Source organism: Aethalodelphis obliquidens, unplaced genomic scaffold (assembly GCF_003676395.1).
Source record: "Aethalodelphis obliquidens isolate GAN/ISIS:26980383/991018 unplaced genomic scaffold, ASM367639v1 scaffold4, whole genome shotgun sequence".
NCBI classification, from domain to species: Eukaryota; Metazoa; Chordata; class Mammalia; order Artiodactyla; family Delphinidae; genus Aethalodelphis; species Aethalodelphis obliquidens.
The window spans coordinates 26481331-26506732 of NW_020837948.1; the positions used below are offsets into that span (position 1 = coordinate 26481331).

The 25402-nt window shown below is 38.2% G+C and overlaps 1 protein-coding gene across 2 annotated transcripts; it reads left to right on the plus strand.

Annotated features, from left to right (window-relative positions):
- Positions 1–209: 209 nt before the first annotated feature.
- Positions 210–24883, plus strand: STARD4 (StAR related lipid transfer domain containing 4). 2 transcript variants are annotated; one of them, XM_027100170.1, is made up of 6 exons: positions 210–430; positions 14496–14609; positions 15551–15600; positions 19526–19652; positions 20510–20624; positions 21900–24883. In XM_027100170.1, the coding sequence occupies exons 1-6, from the start codon at positions 392–394 to the stop codon at positions 22127–22129; spliced, it is 675 nt and encodes a 224-aa protein (XP_026955971.1). In that variant the 5' UTR covers positions 210–391; the 3' UTR covers positions 22130–24883. The 2 variants fall into 2 exon arrangements, with proteins under 2 accessions (XP_026955971.1, XP_026955979.1); XM_027100178.1 differs by lacking the exons at positions 210–430; positions 19526–19652 and having other exon boundaries at positions 14558–14609.
- The last annotated feature ends 519 nt before the right edge of the window (positions 24884–25402 follow it).

Here is a 25402-nt window from a genome sequence, read left to right on the forward strand (position 1 = left end):
AACACACGTTGCTTCTGCCAACTTTTGCCACTACCCATCCCCGGAGGCCAGGGTTCGAGCCGGGGGCGTGGTTGCGGGGTTCGGCCCGCCTTCCCCGGAAGGCTTGGTGCCTTCCAATTGGCTGCAACTGGCAGTGGCTTGGCGACCATTGGCTGCTGCCGCCGGTGGCCTCGGCGGGCGGGGAAGCCGAGAGAGCTGTAGAGTTAGTATTGCAGAAAGAGTGAGTTTCCTGTCTACCTGGCACGCCTGATCTCGGTCGCACTCCTTGCTTCACCTCAAGTAGCCTTGAGTAGAAACACGGAGGTGAGGCCGCCTAGAGGCGGAGCGACAGGGTGGTCTTCCCGGAGCTGCTCCGGGCAGTGGGAGAGGGAAGCCGCCGTGGAGGTCCAGGATGGCGGAACCGGCGTCCGGACGTGTGTGGACCTCACAGGTAAGAGAAAACTGAGGGTAAGGGTCGAGCTGGTTGGATCCCAGGGCTTGCCCCTCTCCTCCTCAACCCAGTTCACCAGCGTTAGGACGCCGATTAGGCCCAAGTTACTTCATCTGTTAGATGGGGAAAGGGCGGTAATAACCTCGCTTCGGGGGACCTGGGTGAAGATTCACTGAGATACCGTTCTGTGATGGGCACAGTGCTTCCTGGTTCTTAGTAGGTGCACAGACAACAGAAGGTCCATTCCCTCACACCAGGCTTTGACGGAGGCAGTGTTTTCCGAGTGCTTACTATCTTCCAAGTTCGGTACTAAATATATTAACTCTTGTAATTCCTCAATAAATTAATGTTGCTGTTATCCCTAATTTACAATTAAGAAAGATTACCTGAGATTTTTTAGGTTCAGCAGCCAAGACAAAATATGGCAAATTCAATATGATGTCAGATTTTTAGAGTCTCTTGCAGCCTTTGATCAGCTTCCAGTGTTTTACAGAATAGACCTTCAGTCTCTGGAGGCAGAGGTCCTGGGTTGGAATTCTGGCTCCATCACTTATGGGCTGTGTGATCTTGGACAAATGACTTAACCTCCGTGTTGATACTTTCCCTTTCTGTAAAATAGAGACAATAATAGGATGGGCTCTTAAGGTTATTTATGAGGATTAAATGAAATAATACAATTTGAAGTGGCCAGAAAGACTGATCACATAGTAAATGATCAATAAATGTTAGCTATTATTATGTTTTTAAATAAAGGATTAGAGCATTAGGAGCTTGAACATTAACTTGGACTCAAACTTAAAGCTGTGACATTATTAGAAATTAATATTGTCTTAAGTGTTGTAAAAGTCTCATTGGTGTTGTAAAGCTTGTCCTAAAATAAGCCAAAGTGAGCACTGAATCGGAGTATCATCAGTCACATTGCAGATGAAGACTTACCCTGTTGCATTCCTGCCACAGCCAGTCTCAAAAATGAGAAACTACCGTATTTGACTAATTGGAAAAGCTAAATTACTAATTCAAAATTGATTGGCAATTAAGCCTATGCTGGAATTTTTATGTTAGGTAGAAAATATTTAATTTACAAGGCCTTGGTTTGCACATCTTGGGGAAGATCTATGGCATGTTAAATTGAAGCTATTCACATACATGAAACATATCAATCAGGTAATGGAAGGTGAAACGATTCTGATATGAGTTTCTTTAATACGTGAATTCTGACTTAATCATACTACATAAGTACAAACGGATTTTTATGGCATTCACTTTTTATTAGAGGTTAAAATGTTTATTATATTCCATAGTTAATTAAAACCTATGGCCATTTCACTGACATTTGACAAAAATTAAAATTGTATCCGTCAAAGACTGTGGTGCTGATAGATAGCCTCAAGAAAATTTTTTTTTTTTTTTTTTGGTGGTACGCGGGCCTCTCACTGTTGTGGCCTCTCCCGTTGCGGAGCATAGGCTCTGGACGCGCAGGCTCAGCAGCCACGGCTCACGGGCCTAGCCACTTCATGGTATGTGGGATCTCCCCAGACCGGGGCGCGAACCCGTGTCCGCTGCATCGGCAGGCAGACTCTCAACCACTGCGCCACCAGGGAAGCCCAAGAAAATTTTTTAACCTGTGAAGGCTGCCCACTCAATGGTGGCAGCAACTGCCTACACTAGTAGTCACTTCAAAAACATAAACGTAGAAAACGTGACCAAAAAGGTTAGAGTAAGAAAGAAAAAAGGTGGACATTACTTAGCACCTGGCTATAGAATTGTCAAGAGTATATAACCCATTTATGGAGCTGTTAGATTCTGATACAGTTAAGTGGTACCTGTTTTCTCTGACATGGAAGTGTTGGAGAGTTTCGTGCTATAAGGTCAGCAAGGAGAATAAAAGAAAGAGGGAGTTCAGAATGGTATTTAAAACATTTCCTGACATTCTCCACAGATAGAGATTGCAATAGGGCATATTGCATGCTTTCTTTTCAATTAATGTGAGTGCCCTATTAAGAGAGCACCAAGACCTTGATAACCCCAATATTGTTCCCCTATCCCCACCCCACCTTGGTTTTTGAGAGATTCTCTGTCTTGCCTGTCTAAACACAGATGATCAGTTTAGAAAGTAACTGTTATTCCCTTTGGACTTAACCCTTGCATGGATTTTTTTCATCAAGATTAACTGCTTGGTTAAATACTTCATTGGGCTAAAAGAGAGATTTCCAAGTTTATACTTTATTTTCTTCCTTTCCTACCTCCTACTCCACCACCACTAGAGAGGCTCATTAATAGGAGTTTTTAACATTGGCAGGAGAGCTAACATAGTCTTAAGAGGGGTCCAGGAAAGAAGAGTAGAAATTAGGCAATGAGCTTGGCCAAAATATAAAAGGGCCCATAAGACATATTAGGGAGTTTGGATTTTATACTAACCAGGAGGAGTTAATGATAACTAAGGTAAACACCTTAAAGTTTCAGATTCTCATCTTTATAGGTAGTTTTTATTGCTTACTTTTTGTATGCTAGATTTACCTAAAGGTAATGTTGTCTATGCTAACAGTAGCTTTCCACTTCATCTTTGATTTCTATCAAAGAGTTTTGAAAATACTCTTATCTGCTAGCCACAGGAACCTGGCATGTGACCTTTGGATTTAAAGAATGTTGTTTAATCATAATGATCCTTAGTAATGGATAAATAAAATTTCTTTTTCAAGTCCTCTCTAAGAACTTGTGTTTGTTTATAACATACCCTTAAATAAGGTCATTGTACTGGCTATCAAGTTGGCAGTCTCTTGAGTGGAAATGGGATCTATTCCTGACTGGCAGACTTTCTAAATGAGCTAATCCACTTCTTATGGGTAGGATCTATAATTACTAGATATTTCACATCACTTTCATAGATCCAAAATTCTATATTACTGAATTTTCTATATATACTTTCCCATGTTTCTGAAGGGATATACCACCCCAAAACATGCCACTTCAGAATAAAGGTTACTTTGAGCTGAAGGCAATTAAGAAGCAGCAGACACGGAAAGAACCATTTATCCTTCCACTATCTGCCTAAAAATGGGACATAAATATCCTTTGGTGAAGGTCTTCCCTCTCCTCTCTCCTATACCAGGAGAATAACGGCTATCACTGGAGATAGAAAGTTGAACTGAGATGGTCTACACAAACAAACTTCACTAAAATAACCTTTACCTTTTTTTTTTTTGTCTTTACCTTTTATTGGTCTCTTCCCATATATTTATCTTGCCATAATTTACCACCCCTAGAAGCTCAAACCCCTTTTCCCTTGTCTTGTCATTTCTCCAGAGTTTATCACCCTTTAAGATGGTGTATAAGCTCAGGGTATATAAGCTTCTCTGGGTCTCCAGTTATTTTCTATGAAAGCCTCTTTGCATAAAAAAATTAAATATTGACATCAAGTAAACTTTGCCTTTTTTTCTGTTAATCTATCTTTTGTCAATTTAATTGCAGGTCTCAGGGACAGAGCATAAGAAAATACAGGAAAAGTTTTTTTTTTCCTCCCTGAACTTCTGTATCATTTTATTTTAGTTTTTCCATATCATATCTTTTTTCTTTATTTTTTTCAGCATAATTTGTTTGCAGTATTTACTCTTTTTTTTAAACATCTTTATTGGAGTATAATTGCTTTACAATGGTGTGTTAGTTTCTGCTTTATAACAAAGTGAATCAGCTATACATATACATATATCCCCATATCTCTTCCCTCTTGCGTCTCCCTCCCTCCCACCCTCCCTATCCCACCCCTCTAGGTGGTCACAAAGCACTGAGCTCATCTTCCTGTGCTATACGGCTGCTTCGCACTAGCTATCTATTTTACATTTGGTAGTGTATATCTGTCCATGCCATCTCTCACTTTGTCCCAGCTTACCCTTCCCCCTCACCATGTCCTCAAGTCCAATCTCTAGTAGGTCTGCGTCTTTATTCCTGTCTTGGCCCTAGGTTCTTCATGACCATATATATATATTTTTTAGATTCCATATATATGTGTTAGCATACGGTATTTGTTTTTCTCTTTCTGACTTACTTCACTCTGTATGACAGACTCTAAGTCCATCCACCTCACTACAAATAACTCAGTTTCATTTCTTTTTATGGCTGAGTGATTCCATTGTATATATGTGCCACATCTTCTTTATCCATTCATCTGTCGATGGACACTTAGTTTGTTTCCATGTCCTGGCTATTGTAAATAGAGCTGCAATGAACATTTTGGTACATGACTCTTTTTGAATTATGGTTTTCTCAGGGTATATGCCCAGTAGTGGGATTGCTGGGTCATATGGTAGTTCTATTTGTAGTTTTTTAAGGAACTTCCATACTGTTCTCCATAGTGGCTATACCAATTTACATTCCCACCAACAGTGCAAGGGTTCGCTTTTCTCCACACCCTCTCCAGCATTTATTGTTTCTAGATTTTTTGATGATGGCCATTCTGACTGGTGTGAGATGATATCTCATTGTAATTTTGATTTGCATTTCTCTAATGATTAATGATGTTGTGCATTCTTTCATGTGTTTGCTGGAAATCTGTATATCTTCTTTGGAAGGTCTTCTGCCCATTTTTGGATTGGGTTTGTTTTTTTGATATTGAGCTGAATGAGCTGCTTGTAAATTTTGGAGATGAATCCTTTGTCCATTGCTTCATTTGCAAATATTTTCTCCCATTCTGAGGGTTGTCTTTTTGTCTTGTTTATGGTTTCTTTGGTGTGAAAAAGCTTTTAAGTTTCATTAGGTCCCATTTGTTTATTTTTGTTTTCATTTCCATTGCTCTAGGAGGTGGGTCTAAAAGGATCTTGCTGTCATTTACGTCATAGAGTGTTCTGCCTATGTTTTCCTCTAAGAGTTTCATAGTGTCTGGCCTTACATTTAGGTCTTTAATCCATTTTCAGTTTACTTTTGTGTATGGTGTTAGGGAGTGATCTAATTTCATTCTTTTACATATACCTGTCAAGTTTTCCCAGCACCACTTATTGAAGAGGCTGTCTTTTCTCCACTGTATATTCTTGCCTCCTTTATGGAAGATAAGGTGACCATATGTGTGTGAGTTTATCTCTGGGCTTTCTATCCTGTTCCATTGATCTATATTTCTGTTTTTGTGCCAGTACCATACTGTCTTGATTACTGTAGCTTTGTATTATAGTCTGTAGTCAGGGAGCCTGCTCCCTTCAGCTCCGTTTTTCTTTCTCAAGATTGCTTTGGCTATTTGGGGTCTTTTGTGTTTCCATAGAAATTGTGAAATTTTTTGTTCTAGTTCTGTGAAAAATGCCAGTGGTAGTTTGATAGGGATTGCATTGAATCTGTAGATTGCTTTCGGTAGTAGAGTCATTTTCACAATGTTGATTCTTCCAATCCAAGAACATGGTATATCTCTCCATCTATTTGTATCATCTTTAATTTCTTTCATCAGTGTCTTATAATTTTCTGCATACAGGTCTTTTGTCTCCATAGGTGGGTTTATTCCTAGATATTATATTCTTTTTGTTGCAGTGGTAAATGGGAGTGTTTTCTTGATTTTACTTTCAGATTTTTCATCATGAGTGTATAGGACTGCCAGAGATTTCTGTGCATTAATCTTGTATCCTGCTACTTTACCAAATTCATTCATTAGCTCTAGTAGTTTTCTGGTAGCATCTTTAGGATTCTGTATGTATAGTATCATGTCATCTGCAAACAGTGACAGCTTTACTTCTTTTCCGATATGGATTCCTTTTATTTCCTTTTCTTCTGTGATTGCTGTGGCTCAAACTTCCAAAACTATGTTGAATAAGAGTGGTGAGAGTAGGCAACCTTGTCTTATTATTGATCTTAGTGGAAATGCTTTCAGTTTTTCACCATTGAGGACGATGTTGGCTGTGGGTTTGTCATATATGCACTTTATTATGTTGAGGAAAGTTTCCTCTATGCCTACTTTCTGCAGGGTTTTTATCATAAATGGGTGTTGAATTTTGTTGAAAGCTTTCTCTGCATGTATTGAGATGATCATATGGTTTTTCTCCTTCAATTTGTTAATATGGTGTATCACGTTGATTGATTTGCGTATATTGAAGAATCCTTGCATTCCTGGAATAAACCCCACTTGATCATGGTGTATGATCCTTTTAATGTGCTGTTGGATTCTGTTTGCTAGTATTTTGTTGAGGATTTTTGCATCTATGTTCATCAGTGATATTGGCCTGTAGTTTTCTTTCTTTGTGACATCTTTGTCTGGTTTTGGTATCAAGGTGATGGTGGCCTCGTAGAATGAGTTTGGGAGTGTTCCTCCCTCTGCTATATTTTGGAAGAGTTTGAGAAGGATAGGTGTTAGCTCTTCTCTGAATGTTTGATAGAATTCGCCTGTGAAGCCATCTGGTCCTGGGCTTTTGTTTGTTGGAAGATTTTTAATCACAGTCTCAATTTCAGTGCTTGTGATTGGTCTGTTCATATTTTCTATTTCTTCCTGATTCAGTCTTGGCAGGTTGTGCATTTCTAAGAATTTGTCCATTTCTTCCAGGTTGTCCATTTTATTGGCATAGAGTTGCTTGTAGTAATCTCTCATGATCTTTTGTATTTCTGCAGTGTCACTTGTTACTTCTCCTTTTTCATTTCTAATTCTATTGATTTGAATCTTCTTCCTTTTTTTTCTTGATGAGTCTGGCTAGTTGTTTATCAATTTTGTATATCTTCTCAAAGAACCAGCTTTTAGTTTTGTTGATCTTTCCTATCGTTTCCTTTATTTCTTTTTCATTTATTTCTGATCTGATCTTTATGATTTCTTTCCTTCTGCTAACTTTGGGGTTTTTTTGTTCTTCTTTCTCTAATTGCTTTAGGTGTAAGGTTAGGTTGTTTATTTGAGATGTTTCTTATTTCTTAAGGTAGGATTGTATTGCTATAAATTTCCCTCTTAGAACTGCTTTTGCTGCATCCCATAGGTTTTGGGTCATTGTGTTTTCATTGTTATTTGTTTCTAGGTGTTTTTTGATTTCCTCTTTGATTTCTTCAGTGATCTCTTGGTTATTAAGTAGTGTATTGTTTAGCCTCCATGTGTTTGTATTTTTTACAGATTTTTTTTCCTGTAATTGATATCTAGTCTCATAGTGTTGTGGTCAGAAAAGAATGATACGATTTCAATTTTCTTAAATTTACCAAGGATTGATTGGTGACCCAGGATATGATCTATCATGGAGAATGTTCCATGAGCCCTTGAGAAGAAAGTGTATTCTGTTGTTTTTGGATGGAATGTTCTATAAATATCAATTAAGTCCATCTTGTTTAATGTGTCATTTAAAGCTTGTGTTTCCTTATTTTCATTTTGGATGATCTGTCCATTGGTGAGAGTGGGGTGTTAAAGTCCCCTACTATGATTGTGTTACTGTCGATTTCCCATTTTATGGCTGTTAGTATTTGCTTTATGTATTGAGATGCTCCTATGTTGGGTGCATAAATATTTACAATTGTTATATCTTTTTCTTGGATTAACCCCTTAATCATTATGTAGTATCCTTCTTTGTCTCTTCTAGTAGTCTTTATTTCAAAGTCTATTTTGTCTGATATGAGAATTGCTACTCCAGCTTTCCTTTGGTTTCCATTTGCATGAAATATCTTTTTCTATCCCCTTACTTTCAGTCTGTATGTGTCTCTAGGTCTGAAGTGGGTCTCTTGTAGACAGCATATATATGGGTCTTGTTTTTGTATCCATTCAGCCAGTCTGTGTCTTTTGGTGGGAGCATTTAATCCATTTACATTTAAGGTAATTATCGATATGTATGTTCCTATTACCATTTTCTTAATTGTTTTGGGTTTGTTATTGTAGGTCTTTTCCTTCTCTTGTGTTTCTTGCCTAGAGAAGTTCCTTTAGCATTTGTTGTAAAGCTGGTTTGGTGGTGGTGAATTCTCTTAGCTTTTGTTTGTCTGTAAAGGTTTTAATTTCTCCATCAAATCTGAATGAGATCCTTGCTGGGTAGAGTAATCTTGGTTGCAGGTTTTTCTCCCTCATCACTTTAAATATGTCCTCCCAGTCCCTTCTGGCTTGCAGAGTTTCTGCTGAAAGATCAGCTGTGAACCTTATGGGGATTCCCTTGTGTGTTATTTGTTGTTTTTCCCTTGCTGCTTTTAATATTTTTTCTTTGTATTTAATTTTTGATAGTTTGATTAATATGTGTCTTGACGTGTTTGTCTTTGGATTTATCCTGTATGGGACTCTGTGTGCTTCCTGGACTTGATTAACTGTTTCCTTTCCCATATTAGGGAAGTTTTCAACTATAATCTCTTCAAATATTTTCTCAGTCCCTTTCTTTTTCTCTTCTTCTTCTGGGACCCCTATAATTCAAATGTTGTTGCGTTTAATGTTGTCCCAGAGGTCTCTGAGACTGTCCTCAGTTCTTTTCATTCTTTTTTTTTTATTCTTCTCTGCAGTAGTTATTTCCACTATTTTATATTCCAGATCACTTATCCGTTCTTCTGCCTAGTTATTCTGCTATTGATCCCTTCTAGAGAATTTTAAATTTCATTTATTGTGTTGTTCATCATTGTTTGTTTGCTCTTTAGTTCTTCTAGGTCCTTGTTAAACGTTTCTTGTAATTTCTCCATTCTATTTGCAAGATTTTGGATCATGTTTACTATCATTATTCCGAATTCTTTTTCAGGCAGACTGCCTATTTCCTCTTCATTTGTTAGGTCTGGTGGGTTTTTACCTTGCTCCTTCATCTGCTGTGTTTCTCTGTATTCTCATTTTGCTTAACTTACTGTTTTTGGGGTGTCCTTTTCGCAGGCTGCATGTTCATAGTTCCCATTGTTTTTGTTGTCTGCCCCCAGTGGCTAAGGTTGGTTCAGTGGGTTGTGTAGGCTTCCTGGTGGAGGAGACTAGTGCCTGTGTTCTGGTGGATGAGGCTGGATCTTGTGTTTCTGGTGGGCAGGTCCACGTCTGGTGGTGTGTTTTGGGGTGTCTGTGGACTTATTATGATTTTAGGCAGCCTCTCTGCTAATGGGTGGGGCTGTGTTCCTGTCTTGCTAGTTGTTTGGCATAGGATGTCCATCAATGTAGCTTGCTGGTCATTGAGTGGAGTTGGGTGTTGGCATTGAGATGGAGGTCTCTGGGAGATTTTTGCCTTGATATTATGTGGAGCTGGGAGGTCTCTGGTGGGCCTTTGTTCTGAATTTGGCTCTCCCACCTCAGAGGCACAGCCCTGATTCCTGGTTGGAGCACCAAGAGCCTGTTATCCACACAGCTCAGAATAAAAGGGAGAAAGAAAGAAAAGAAAGAAAGAAAGAAAGAAAGAAAGAAAGAAAGAAAGAAAGAAAGAAAGAAAGAAAGGGAGGAAGGGAAAGAAGGAAGGAAGGAAGGAGAAAGAGATAAAATAAAATTATTAAAATAAAAAATAATTATTAAAATTTTTTTAAGTAATAAAATAAAGAATGAAGAGAGCAACCAAACCAGAAAAAATTCCACCAATGATAACAAGCGCTAAAAACTATACTAAAAAAAAGGAAAAAAAAAAAAAGGACAGACATCACCCAATGACAAATGGTAAAAGCAAAGATGTACAGACAAAATCACACCCAGAAACACACACATATACACTCACAAAAGGAGAAAAAGGGGAAAATATATATATATCATTCCTCCCAAAGTCCACCTCCTCAATTTAGGATGATTCGTTGTCTATTCAGGTATTCCACAGATGCAGGGTACATCAAGTTGACTGTGGAGATTTAATCTGTTGCTCCTGAGTCTCCTGGGAGAGATTTCCCTTTCTCTTCTTTGTTTGCATAGCTCCTGGGGTTCAGCTTTGGATTGGCCCCGCCTCTGCGTGTAGGTCGCCTGAGGGCGTCTGTTCTTCGCTCAGACAGGACGGGGTTAAAGGAGCAGCTGCTCCGGGGGCTGTGGCTCACTCAGGCCGGGGGGAGGGAGGGGTACGGATACGGGGTGATCCTGTTGCGGCAGAGGCCGGTGTCACGTTGCACCACCCAGAGGCGCGCCGTGTGTTCTCCCAGGGAAGTTCTCCCTGGATCGTGGGACCCTGGCCGTGGCGGGCTGCATAGGCTCCCGGGAGGGGCGGTGTGGATAGTGACCTGTGCTTGCACACAGGCTTCTTGGTGGCTGCAGCAGCAGCCTTAGCATCTCATGCCCACCTCTGGGGTCCGCGCTGATAGCTGCGGCTCGCCCCTGTCTCCGGAGCTCCTTTAAGCAGCGCTCTTAATCCCCTTTCCTCGCGCACCAGGAAACAAAGAGGCAAGAAAAAGTCTCTTGCCTCTTAGGCAGGTCCAGAGTTTTTCCCGGACTCCCTGCCTGCTAGCTGTGGTGCACTAGCCCCCTTCAGGCTGTGTTCACGCCGCCAAGCCCAGTTCTCTCCCTGGGATCCGGACCGAAGCCCGAGCCTCAGCTCCCAGCCCCGCCCGCCCCGGCGGGTGAGCAGACAAGCCTCTCGGGCTGGTGAGTGCCGGTCGGCACCGATCCTCTGTGTGGGAATCTCTCCGCTTTGCCCCCCACACCCCTGTTGCTGTGCTCTCCTCCGCGGCTCCGAAGCTTTCTGCCTCTGCCACCCTCAGTCTCCGCCTGCGAAGGGGCTTCCTAGTGTGTGGAAACCTTTCTTCCACAGCTCCCTCCCACTGGTGCAGGTCCCATCCCTATCCTTTTGTTTCTGTTTATTCTTTTTTCTTTTGCCCTACCCAGGTACGTGGGGGAGTTTCTTGCCTTTAGGGAAGTCTGAGGTCTTCTGCCAGCGTTCAGTAGGTGTTCTGTAGGAGTTGTTCCACGTGTAGATGTATTTCTGGTGTATCTGTGGGGAGGAAGGTGATCTCCGCATCTTGCTCTTCCGCCATCTTCAATCCCCTTATATCATTTTAGTGTTTACCATGTTTCATGGCTTTTATGTTCTACTTTGTGCTGGATAAATATTGACTATAGCACTGACTTTGTTTGTCACTTTAGATTTTAGATTAGTGGTTGTCACTCCCGACTGGTTAAAAGAATGATCAGTGAGGCTTTTTATAGGACCTAGATCTGGGGCCTATTCTAGAGCAGACCCACTGAATCGGACTGTCTGGCTGTGGACCATGAAATCTAATACCCAAAAACGGTGTCACAGAAAACCAGAGGCAGACACACATGAAAGTGGTAAAGGCAAATCTTATTCAATAACTATTGCAATAGTGGAAAAGAAACCTTGGTATAGAACTAGGCTTCATTCTGAATACAACAAGGGCACGTAGGGGTGTATAGCCAAGAAGCAGGGTGAGTGTCAGTGAATGAAAATTACTAGGAGGAAACATTAGAGGAAGGGGGATTTGCCTTAAACCAACTTGACAGGATTCTTGCTGAAGGCAGGCCAGGGGGATAAGATTGAGGGTGGGATAAGGAAATTTGAGGGTAGGGGATTTTCACTAAACTGACTCAGCAGGATTCTTGCTAAAACTAGACTAAGGGGTCCAAGGACAAGCCCAAGAGCTAGGCCTCGTCACAAAGAGGACTCAGAGGAGACTTCCCTGGTGGTCCAGTGGTTAAGAATCTGCCTTCCAATGCAAGGGACGCGGGTGTGATCTCTGGTCGGGGAACTAAGATCCCACATGCCATGAGGCAACTAAACCCATGCGCTCTAGAGCCCGTGCCTCACAACTAGAGAGACTGCGTGCCGCAACTACTGAGCCTGTGTGCTCTGGAGCCTGCGCACCCCAAGTAGAGAGAAGCCCGCATGCCGCAATGAAGAGCCCGCACCACTACTGAAGATTCTGCGTGCCGCAACTAAGACCTGATGCAGCCAAAAAAAAAGGAGGACTCAGAGGAGCCCAACCAAGGAGAGATTCTTTGTCAACATTAACAGCTATTACAAATTATAACAACATGATTCTGATGTATGCATTTGTAGTGAGAACTGCATCCTTATTCCCATAGAGGTTTGAGCCTTGATATTTCATTTAGATCTTTTCTTGATCTCCTTTTTAGTAGTAACTTCATGATCCTGTAAATGGACAACTTTCTTCCAAAGCCTTTTCTTCTTTAGCCTTTTACTGGAGAGTACCATGGCACCAAAAGGAGAGAAGTTAAGACCAAATAAATCATGTTTTGAAGCAAACACACTTCAACAAATATTAAGGTCCTACTGTGTTCCAGGTAGTGTTCTAGTTGGTGGGGATATAGTAGTGAAAAAGGCAGACATGGGACAGCCACTCTATTAGTTGGGGACATGGTAGTCAAAGAGTAGAATATAGTACATCAATAAATAAACAAGTTAATTTCACATAGTGATGCACTATGAAGAAAATAAAAGAAGGGTATAATAGTGATTTGGGGAAGGTTGTATTAAGGACAGGAGGTTTAATCTGAAATTATTATTACAGGTTGTTATTAGTCATGCTCAGATTTGGGATCTACTAATCCAGGTAGAGAAATAATAGTAAATACAAAGGCCCGAAGTCAGTGACAAGCTTGATGTATTTAAGGGACAGAAAGAAAACCAGTAGGAGAAGAGCATTGTAGGCAATGGTATGTGATGAATCTCCTAATACCTATTAAGGGTGATTCCAAGGTTTTTGACATCGAGCAACTGGCTCAATTATCATTTTAATAGTAAAATTATTAAGATGAGGAAGACTGAGGCAAATTGAAGGAAGACTGGGGCAGCAAGAGATGCCCATTAGGTGTGAAGCCCTAAATATAGGCTTCTGGATGTGGGATTTTGGATCTGTGTGTGTGTCTGTCTCTGTCTCTGTCTTTCCCTCTCCTTTTTTCCCTCCCTTCCTCTTCTTTCCACCTGGGCCTTTCCACATATCAGCTTCAGGATAACCAGACTTCTTGTATGCTTACATGTTGATCAAAGGCTCCCAGAGCGATTATTCTAAGAGTGACGTACAGAGGCTGCATGGAATTTTCTAACCTAGCTGCAGAGGTCATGCAGCGTCACAGACTGCACCTCTTTTTTTTTTTTTTTTTTCATTGTAAATGCTTTGTTGCTTTTTATTCATTTTTTTCACTTTATTTATTTTTATTGGAGTATAGTTGCTTTACAATGTGTGTTAGTTTCTGCTGTACAGCAAAGTGAATCAGCTATACGTATACATATATCCCCTCTTCCTTGGATTTCCTTCCCATTTAGGTCACCACAGAGCACTGAGTAGAGTTCCCTGTGCTATACAGTCGGTGTTCATTAGTTATCTATTTTATACATAGTAGTGTATATATGTCAATCCCTCTTGATGGGAAGTGTGTCACAGGATTTGCAGCAATGTTTTAAAATGATCACATTATAGAATCCCTCATTATATTAAGTTTATTATCTTTAAAGATTAGTAATCATTTCCCTTTTAAAGTATTGTTGAACAATAACATACCTTTGGAATTATTAATGATATAGTACTTTCCTCTCTGTATAGTTAAAATTATTGCCTTAAAATTATAAACCACTTATTTATGCTGTACTGGTGGTTCTAAGGTCTTCATATCACCTCCTATGTTACACAGATAGCTCACTGAATCCTATGACACTTCATCAAATGAAATAAAACATTGAAGACAATAGAGTTCTTCAAACTTTTGAAATTCTTCAGAGGTCTCTAGCCCTATCCTTAAAGGATGTAAGAGGAGGTTTCCAATTGTGGTTGTCATTTGTTTGCTAGAATGAGTCCTATATCTGTTGGCTGGTAAAATGAAAATTTTCAATGGCTGAATCTCTAAGGAATTTTTAAAGAGTTTATGCCTTGTGTGTTATTTTTGTATTTTTTGAAAAAGCAGTATTTTTTTTTCTTTTAAGTTATCTGGAATTTTATAATTTATTCCTTTGGGTTAGATTCTATTAGAAAGGGAAATAGGATTGTATTTTATTTTTTATATGAGTGAGTTTAATAACTCAACATATGTGATTCTTATCCCTATGTGTTTCACACCTTGGAAGCTTTTAGAAAAAAAAACCTATGGCCAGGTCTTACCCTCAGGGATCCTGATTAGTTGATTTGGGATGGGGTCCAGGTATAGGTATCTTTTACAACTCCCCAGGTGATTCTTTTATGAAGCCATATTTGAGACCCAACTGCATCTAACTCTGGTATTTGCTGATGATAATCTTAGTCTCTGTAACAGGGAAAACAAATGGAAGACCTGCCTGATGCAGCTGTTTTGGCGACTAGACTTAAAAACACTCTCATCCAATACCACAGCCTTGAAGATGACAAGTGGCGAGTTGCTAAGAAAATGGTAAATTAATTAAATTACTTATGTTTGAGGGTGTATCTTCTGTCTAATGAGCTGGTGGATGACTTTCAAAATGGTACGGAAAAATATGGACCATACTTTAGATGAATGTGCGGGATAGATAAACGTGCTAATGTAGTTGATGGTTTACTGTCTCACAAAGGAAGAAACATAATAATCCTGCACTGCTTTCATTAGCTCCTCAGATATTGGACACAAGAATAGACTCATGGCAACAAGATTGTAAAGAGCAGCCTCTCAAGTCAGTAAATAAAATGTGTCATTGTCAGTTTAAGGAAGTATAGTAATGGATAATTTGAAATCGTTTCAGATATTTTAACAAGCCTGTGAGAATGGCCAGTTAGTATTTTTTTACCAATATGACATACCTGAGTGTTGACAGAGCCAGTCCTTGAACCCAGGACTCTTCCAGTTAAGTCCTCTGGCTATTCTGCTATTCAGAATTTCTTGGGAAATGATCTAGAAAAAAATGTAGGGACTAATTCAAGGTAGCACTATAGATTTGAATTGTTTAATTTTAAAAAGATGTGAGCAAGTTCAGAATGAAGTATTTAACATTTCTATTATCTCAGTCTAAATGTGTCAGTAATGGTAAATAGATGAGATTGGAATGGGGCAAATAATAATGGCCAATGAGATAGTGCCATCACCGAATCTTAACAGTGTTTGGGTGTCATTGAGCTATTGAAAAACCTTTTGTAGGGGTTTGTAATTTAAATAAGATGTGTACTACTTTCAGATACAGAAGAAATTCAGATATGGATTATTTTATGGTATAAATTACTTTTGCGTATTTCTTTGAATATTTACTTATGTTTTATTTTCATGCAAAAGCTAATGCTGTAGAATTTACGAAATTGTCAGTTTTATATCCAGGTTTCCACCTATGTAATTATCAGCATACACTGTTTTTATTTTTCTAGAAAGATGTAACAATTTGGAGGAAACCTTCAGAAGAATTTAATGGATATCTGTAAGTAAATTCCTGTAGTGTTACGTAGCTCTTAGGACATTGCTAAACTTCAGATATATACACACCTACACACATGATCACTGAATGATCATTGCCAGCAAAATTTGGCTTTTGCTTTAAGATGTTAAACTTTCTGAGAAGCAAATCCTGTTATGAATTCAAAGCCTTTAAAATGTCCATATCCCTGGTGGACAGAGTTGGTGGTGAGGGGATCATAAATAATATGATATCATTAATGATATCAGATAGCTGATAAAATCTTAATTTCTTACTATGGTGTATAAGACCCTTCTAATATTCTTTCTGCATTTATTCAGTGCTGTAGCATATTTTATTTTATTTTATTTTTTTGCACGGGCCTCTCACCGTCGCGGCCTCTCCCGCTGCGGAGCACAGGCTCCAGATGCGCAGGCCCAGCAGCCGCGGCCCACGGGCCCAGCCCCTCCACGGCATGTGGGATTCTCCCGGACCGGGGCACGAACCCGTGTCCCTGCATCGGCAGGCGGACTCTCAACCACTGCGCCACCAGGGAAGCCCCTGTAGCATATTTTATTCTAAGAAATTTATCTTGAAGAAATCATGGGAAAATTAATAGTTATTTAAACTTGTCTCTTCCATCACAGTATTACTTAAAATATTAAAAATTACAAACAACCTGAATAATCAATTGTTGGGGAATGATTAAATTATAAAATGTGCTATTTTACAGTCTTTAAAAACATAATAAAATGCTCAAGATACAATGAAAAGTGAATAAAGCAGAATACTAAACTGTATGTAGCACAATCATGGGTTGACTTTAAATATATATTTTTTATATATTAAAATGTTTTATTTAACACAAAATATATACCTCTAGATGTCAGTTTTATGTGTGATTTTTACTTCTGTTTTTTGATTTTTGCATATAGTTGAACACGAATTATGCCTTTAACCAGTAAAAAAATATTGTTTTTTAAAGCCAGAGGAGATAGTTGCCACGTGAAATTGGAGTGGAATAGTCACATCCTTGGGACTCAGCACTTTTTAAAATGAAACTGTTGACTGAACTTACTATATACAGTGTATTTTGAAGTGTATTACCAAAGATAGTGTTTCCAGGAAGATAAGTTGTACAGTATTTATGAGGACAGGGAAACTGGAGTTGGATTAAACATTGTAAGCAAGTGTAGAAGTTAATCCTTTAGATCAGTAATCCCTGCTGGGGCGAAAAAGTGTAAAAAGTGCCAAGGGAGCACTATGCTTGGTGATATGGAAAAACTTCATAGGGGAGCTAATATTGGAGCGGAGTCTTAAAGAACGAATAGGTATTTCTTAGGGAATGAAGGATAAATTCATATTCCAGGCAGAGAGCATTTCATTTACTACGTTCACACAGATGGGAAACACTTTAAGGAGTTTATTTAGGGAAGTTGAAATTGTGTTTGTATAGCTGGAGCATTAAGTATGGGGGTGGGGAGAGGATGTCTGAAGGATTTTTTTTTTTTTTTTTTTTCTGTACGCGGGCCTCTCACTGTTGTGGCCTCTCCCATTGCGGAGCACAGGCTCCGGACGCGCAGGCTCAGCGGCCATGGCTCACGGGCCCAGCCGCTCCGCGGCATGTGGGATCTTCCAGGACCGGGGCACAAACCCGTGTCCCCTGCATCGGCAGGCGGACTCTCAACCACTGTGCCACCAGGGAAGCCCTCTGAAGGATTTTTGAATTCTAAACTAAGGCATTCAGTTTTGCGTTACCTACTGCTCAACCCTACCCATACATCCCAGGTCCTCAGAGGATTTTGCATTTATTCTAATAACAGTTGTGAAAGAGAAATGAGCATGGAAAGTTTAGAGAAGAGCTTGTATTCTTGGGGTCCATGGCTAGCTTCTTGAAGTGTCCCTAAGATTGTATACAAAGTTTTGTGACAATGTGTATGTTCCTGGGAAGAGATCTGTGGCTTTTTTCAGATTCTTAAAGAGTTATATGATCAGAAGAGCTAGAAACTGATGCAGTGTTGAGTTGGACACAGAGTTCCCAAACTAAGGACATAGCATGGGAGTTGAAAAGGACAAATGAACTTGAAAGAGATTTATGATAGTGATGGTGGTGGTGATGATGATGATGGTGATGATAACTAACAGTTATTGAAAACCAGATATTGTTCTAAGCAGTTTACGTTTGGAAAATCATCTTGATGAAACATGGTGACTTATTAGTTCTGACTATTGGAACGGGGTTAAGAGAAAAAGAAGAGTCAAAATTGAATCCCAGATTTCTAATTTGTGCCTGAAGTAATTTGTATTACCCACCTCCTACCCCCACCCTCACCCCAAGTTAGAGAACACAGGCAGAAGAGCAGACTTAGGATGGAACATAATATAAGCTTGAGCTTGAGAGATTTACAAAATGATAAAAAGGCTTCAGATGCTTAAAAAGAGAAAAAAGACCCCTGAAAACAATGATGGAGTTAAAGCCAATCTACCTCTCTTTTCTTTCCTCCCCAGAGATAACTACTCTCTTGAAGTTGTGTGTATTATTCCTATTTCACACTTTGACTGTGTGTGTGTTTTAGTAATACGCTTTAATTTTTTCTGTTCAATACTGTTTTCAAGAGTTACCCATGTTGTTACATGTTGATCTAGTCTTTCACTTCTGTATTCATATACCACAATGTGTTTATCTGTGTTTGCAAGTTTGCCTACTGATGAATTTTCAGGTTGTTGTGAATTCTTCTCTACAGTAAGCTTTTTGGTACATGCCTCCTTCTACACACATGTAACATTTTCTTGGGATGTGCCTGTGTCTTAGGGACATACATCATCCCACTTTACTGCATGTTGCCAAATTGCTCTCTAAAGTGGTGGTAGCACTTTGAGAGTTCTCATTCCCTTCCATTCAACACTTGTTATTAAGTTTTTAATCTCTGTCAGTTTTTCAAGGGTATGAGATGGTGTATTGCTAGTAATTACTTGATTATGAGTGAAATTGAGCATCTTCTCTAAGTTTATTGACATTTCAGGTCAATCTTGTCCTTTGCCCATCTTTTGTTTGGATTGTCCTCTTCTCATTGTTTCATAGGAATTAATCATATATCCTCTATAGTAAGTATATATCTGTATATATGTGTTGCACTTATCTTCTTCCACTCTGTGGCTCGTTTTTAAAGAAATTACTTATTTTGTCATTTGTGGTATGTAAGTTTTTAATTTTAACCATCTTGTGTAATTTGTGTTTTTGTGTGTTTTATGTATTCAAGTAATCCCCCTGTATCCTGAGGTCACAAAGATGGTCACTTGTATATTTTTCTCAAAATTTAAAAGTTTTACCTTTTACATAGTGGTATTTAGTCTATCTGGAGGTATTTTGAATGATGTGAAGTAAGAATTCAGTTTTTATTCTCTCTGTTAGGATAACTGTTGAATCCAAACACTATTTTTGAACTAGTATATCTTTTTCCTACTGGTATGTAATGCCGCCTTTGAAATATGTCAAGTTCTGATATTATTCATGAGTCAATCCTGGGCATTCTATTCTAGGGTGACCTATATTTCTATTCCTAATAAAAAGGTTTCAAAAGTTAGGGTAAGAATATGCATATACTAATAACATGTTAGAACATAGTTGAGAAAAGAAGAGCATATGAAATAAATGGAAGCATTACAGTGTTCTACAGACTGCTCTTGGCTACACCATAACATGAAGGTATTTTACTATGTTTATGATAATGCATAAGATAGCCTTCAAATCTCTTATTAGATTTGAGGACGTTTTAGAGTACATTCTGATGAAATAATTGACAGAACCTAATTTATCAGAAAAGTCGGGGTTTACTCTTTTTAAAAAATCTTCATTAAATTTTATTTTTTTTGATGTGAGCTCTGAACTGTGAGAGCATGCTGAAATTTTTCATTCTAATAGCATTTGACTTTCATATGTTTTCTCCAGCTTCAAAGCCCAAGGTGTTATAGACGATGTCGTCAATAGTGTAATAGACCATATACGTCCAGGTCCCTGTCGCTTGGATTGGGACAGCTTAATGACCTCATTGGATATTTTGGAGTACTTTGAAGAGGTATTTGTTTAGAAATGTTGCTTCAGATTGTGTGTGTGTGTGTGTGTGTGAGTGTGTGTGTGTGTATGTGTGCGCATGTGCACATGTGTATACTTGCATTCATTATATTCATTGCTTTGAGAATAAGTAGTCATGGCAAAGATCTCACAGGGGAATCCTTGCTGCCTTTCAAAAAGCTTGAGTTTCCTCATATTAACTAATGAGTGTTAGTCAGAACTGAGTTTGTTTTCTGCAATAGCTTTACCCTTGCTGCTTAAGAAAATCATCAGTGTCTTTAATTGTAAAACTTTAGCTGAGGTTCTGAAATCTAAAATTCTGAAAATACCACCATCATATTCAGGTTTCTAGGTAATAGTATGTAGGTTTTCCATTAACATTTAGCCAAAATCAAAGATAAAAATGCCACCTTAGGCATTAGAGAATTATGTAACCTAAGTGGCTTTCTTTCTTTGTCTGTTTCTATTAACTCATTCCTTGCCATGTTTGGATTTCTTTATTGACACATTTGGTGTTTTAGTCAAAGTACTTGTGGATTTTATCTTATACACGTACAGTCTATACTACCTGCTTCCACTTTTATCATATAGGATAAGAGGTGACTCTACTGAAACAGAGATTTGGATACTGGGTAACTTACCTCTGTGTTTTGATTGTATATCCTCTTCAAGTCCATACAGTCGCCGTGAGATATAGAATAGAGATCTAAACCTGTCAGAATCACTGTAAGAAATGTTATTAATATTTATTATAACACACTTTAAGTGAGTGTTAATTTTTTACTAAAGATTAACTTATGATATATGAGTCTATGTATATATTTCCTATAGTACTAACAGCTGTTACCTGTTCTCTTTCAGAATTGCTGTGTGATGCGTTATACTACTGCTGGTCAGCTTTGGAATATAATTTCCCCAAGAGAGTTTGTTGACTTCTCCTATACTGTGGACTATAAAGAAGGGCTTTTATCCTGTGGTAATTGTCTCAAAACCTTTTACTTTCTCTTGGTTTGTTTTAAATTTTGAGTTTTCTAGGCTGGATGTTTCTTTCTACACAAGATATATTTTCAACTTTCATACTTATCTTTAAAAAAATTATTTTATTTAATTAATTTATTTTTGGCTGCGTTGGGTCTTTGTTGCTGTGCATGCACGGGCTTTCTCTAGTTGTGGCGAGCGGGGGCTGCTCTTTGTTGCAGTGCGTGGGCTTCTCATTGCGGTGGCTTCTCTTATTACGGAGCTTGGGCTCTAGGCACGTGGGCTTCAGTAGTTGTGGCATGCGGGCTCAGTAGTTGTGGCTTGTGGGCTCTAGAGCGCAGGCTCTGTAGTTGTGGCACACGGGCTCAGTTGCTCCGCGGCATGTGGGATCCTCCCGGACCAGGGATCGAACCTGTGTCCCCTGAATTGGCAGGCAGATTCTTAACGACTGCGCCACCAGGGAAGTCCCCATAGTTATTTTATAATCAATAAGCTCTGTTTGCAAATGCTAAACCCTAGGGATTAAAATAACAATATCGAGAAGGTTTTTGCAATCTTTCTGATGAGTTTTTGTTCCCCGTTACACAGTATCCTTCAGGTCACAGCTAACAAATATGGAACGCATGACTGCCTCTAAGAAAGGGATCTAGTCGTTGGGTTTCCTTCTAAGTCACTCTCAAGAAACAGCTTCTTAGTCATATACTTAGAAAAAATAGGCTTGGTATGTGTTAGAGTACTTTTCCTTCCTTGATCTGTGTATTATTTTTCTTTTCAAAATTAAAGATACTATTAGAAGGCTCCTGCTTTCTAAAATATATCTATAGGTAAATTAATATTTTTGTATGTACGATATATTTGAGTTGGCAGTTGTAGGTACACATCTACCTGTTTAATCTGAACCAGTCAGAACCAAAGTTTGATATGGTAGTGCCTGTGGGGAGCAGTGGTGGTACATAGGTTTGATTATTAGTACCTTGAGGCCTGGCTGCTACAGAGAAGATTTGTAGTTTCCAAGGAGTTACCAGGATGACATGATGCCATTTTTTCTGAAGGGATTAGAACTTTCCCCATTACATATCTACCAGCCTCTGTCAGAATTCCACTTAGTAATTATCTTTTTCATTCTTCCACGGTCACTCTTGGGGCTTAATTTTCATCTACATGGATAAGAAGAAAAATATGTAAATAAGAAATCTGATAATATTTTTTAGTGAGAGTTTTAGATTAATGTCAGTCATTGCTATTAATAGTGTCATTTTAAATTGCCTTGTAGGGATAAGTCTTGACTGGAGTGAAAAGAGATCAGAATTTGTTCGTGGATATAACCATCCCTGTGGTTGGTTTTGTGTTCCTCTTAAAGACAGTCCAAACCGGAGTCTTTTGACAGGCTATATTCAGACGGATCTGCGTGGAATGATTCCCCAGTCTGCAGTAGATACAGCCATGGCAAGCACTTTAATCAACTTCTATGGTGATTTACAAAAAGCCTTACAAAAGGCATAATATGTTTAAACTTATAGCATTATATTCCCTGAATCAACTCTCTCTCTTAGCTGCATGGCCTGTAAAAATCATCCTTTCCTGTCTTCTGCATAGCCTGTAGAAAATTTTGAGATGTTTTTGGTTTATTTTATTCCTAAAGTAAATAGCTGTCTAGTGTGGGCATTTCAGTTTTCCTAAACAGTTATTTGCACATTGTTTGGTATGGTGATATGTCTAGGAATGGAGAGTATGACAGAAATCCACCAAGAAGTAGATATAGTTCTTTGACACAAACTCTTAAGAAATTGAATAGTGCCTCAGTATGAATATTTTGGCTTCTTAGAAATTAGAGAAAGCCAAGCTTCATGCTGGTAGGTTAAAATCACCTATTTTAGAGCTTTATGAACATTCTGTAAAAGTTTTAATTTTGGGAGGAGTTAAATATTAATGCTTTACTTCTCATATGCTCTATGAGTTTAACAATATCTTGGACTAAAGAAAAAAAGCTCTTCTCTATACCTTATAAAGATGAACTTCATTGTCAGTTGACTTGTACTACTTTCCCTATTGAAAATATCAGAAATAAGAAAAGAATAGGTATCATAGTAAAATGCAATTCAGTTTTGATACCTGGATAGTATTATTTTATAGATATCTTTAAAAATGTATTCATATCTTTATGGGCTTTTATTTTGGGAGTCTTAAAAGCATTTATGAATGAATAAGGCAGTGTGAAAAACTGCCAGATATGTGCTGGGACACCACATTGATTGGACAGTATTCTGGGTTATGTGAAATGGGTGGTGGTATCCAATACTGACCAATAGAGAACCATCTCTCTAGAAAGTCAAATTCAGTGAATGTTTTATACATGTTTGAGTTTTAAATGTGTCACTCAACTCATAAAGTATAACTACGTCATAAGCATTCACAATTGTGATGTAACTTCAGTCTGGAACTAGAACAAATGCATTCATAGATTTATCTAAATGCCTGGATGAGTCATTTTATAACTAGAATGGACTATAATATGTCTCTCGATTCTGTGGCTGCATTAAATGAACATTCCTAAATGATTTTAACATTCCACATGGTCTCTGACTTTTGAACTATCCACCTAGTTTACATCTAAGATGAGAACTTGAGGGAACTCAGTGTCCGTGCAAATTTTTGTCTATATTTATATTTGTGTACATGCACACATCTTGAAATCTGTTCCAGTGTTCAATGTGAGTTATTTATGTGATATTATTACTGTTCCCACTGTTTCATTTTCTCTTCTTTTTTTTTTTTTTTTTTTGGTTAATATGGGGTAAAGAGAGCTCTGGAAATAGTATTTACTAGATAGGCCACCAAAAGCACAAAACTGTATAGTGGTTCAATTGCATGAAGGTGTGATCTGTGTTTTACTTTCCTGTGTTTTCCTGAGTGTAAAGAAAGCATAAGTCATAGTTCTTCAGACCCATTTTGCTAAAGTGGAAAAAGTAGAGCTGACTTATTTTTACTGTTTTGGTATGGAGATGATGTTCAAAAAAAGCAAAAGGTGGCAGCACCATAATATCCATAGTGAATAATCTCACAAATTTTAGATTGAAAATAGTCTGATAGAAGCAATGCACAAACGATCCTATGCTCTTAACTTGAAATTTATTAATCACCAATATGTTTTTCCAAATTGACTATAATTTTTGAGCTGCTGGATTTCTCTGCTACTTTTTTTTTTCTTGCAATAGGGAAAGAGAAATGAGCAGTTTAGCTTTCAGTTTCGCATGGAAATTGTTAAATGTTAATTTTGACTCAATCTATTGTCTTTTATTTGGTTTTATTAGTGTAGAGCAGGAGGTTTCTTACATTCCAGTATTCAGTCTAGCATGACAAAATACCAGCAGATGTCCAATTATAGGGTGCCCAGATTGGGTGAGTTTGCAACAAGATGTACATTATTATAAGGGCTATTATCGCCTGAGCTGGGTGCCACTAATAAACTGTCCACTTTCAGTTACTCTGTGTTCCCTTTGTTTTTTTGTAACTTATACCTCCAACTAGTGATGACATAATCCACTGCTGAATGAGGACCCATTGCAGGTAACAAGACCCTCATGGAAAAATTTTCATTGCAATGTTGAGCCGTATGATGGATTGAAGAATTATATTTGAATTACCTGAAATGTATATGCAGCTTCTAGATGGCACTTTAAATCTGCTGGGCTCTAGCTGTGTACTTAAAAAAAAGAAAAAAAACAGCTTTATTGAGGTATGATTTCCAATGCTGTACAATTTACCAGTTATAAGTATACAATCCGTTGATTTTTGAATACATTTATAGTTGTGCAGCCATCACAACAGCCCAATTTTAGAATAGTTCTATCACCCAAAAGATCCCTTTTGCGTGTTTGCTGAATCATACATAACCAAAGTTTAGCACAGTTGCTAGTATACAGAAGATGATGGAAAAGATTAGAGCACGTTTTGTTTGGTTTTGTTTTCAAGAATAGAGGTGTATTTGATTCTAAGCTCAGGAATCTTGTGATAATGTACTATATATGTTATGTCAAATATCATAATGATATGAAATTTAACAATGTGGATTGGGATTAATATTAACATGTAATAGAGTCTGCTGTTTCTATAGCAGTGCTGTAGAATAGAAAAATAATGTGAGCCATATATGTAATTTAAAATTTTCTAGCAGCCGCATTAAAAAAATTAAAAGAAACAGCTGAAGTTAATTTTAATAGTACAGTACATTTCACTCAGTTTATCCAAAATATTATCATTTCAACATGTAATCACTGTAAAAATCTTTAAGAGAGCTTACATTCTTCTTTTATACTAATTTTTTGATTTCTGGTGTATATTTTACTAATTTGGGCTAGCCACATTTCAAGTTAATTTTAATAACTTTTAATAACACACAGTTCTATATTAATCTGTATATTAATTTGTCTTTCTATAATACGAAGTAGAGAATTTCATAGAATCACTCTCTTAAATACAAAATCTTTTCTGTTCTCTGAAGCCTTCAGTGCTTGCTAAACGTGGACTCCTTAACATTAGAAATAAATCAGTTGTAATTGTCAGTAAAATAAAAATTACAGCCCCAAAAGATTTTCCTTTGAAGATAATTAACTTTTCATAGGGCAGTTGATGAAATGAAAGAATATAATCTGCCGTGTAGTTATGTGGTTGATTATTTTCTCTGGCTTATAGCTAGTTTGTATTAGAAGCACGTGTATGCAGGAAACACTTGGCATGGTACTGTTTTCAGTACATGATACCTATTTTTTTAGGAAA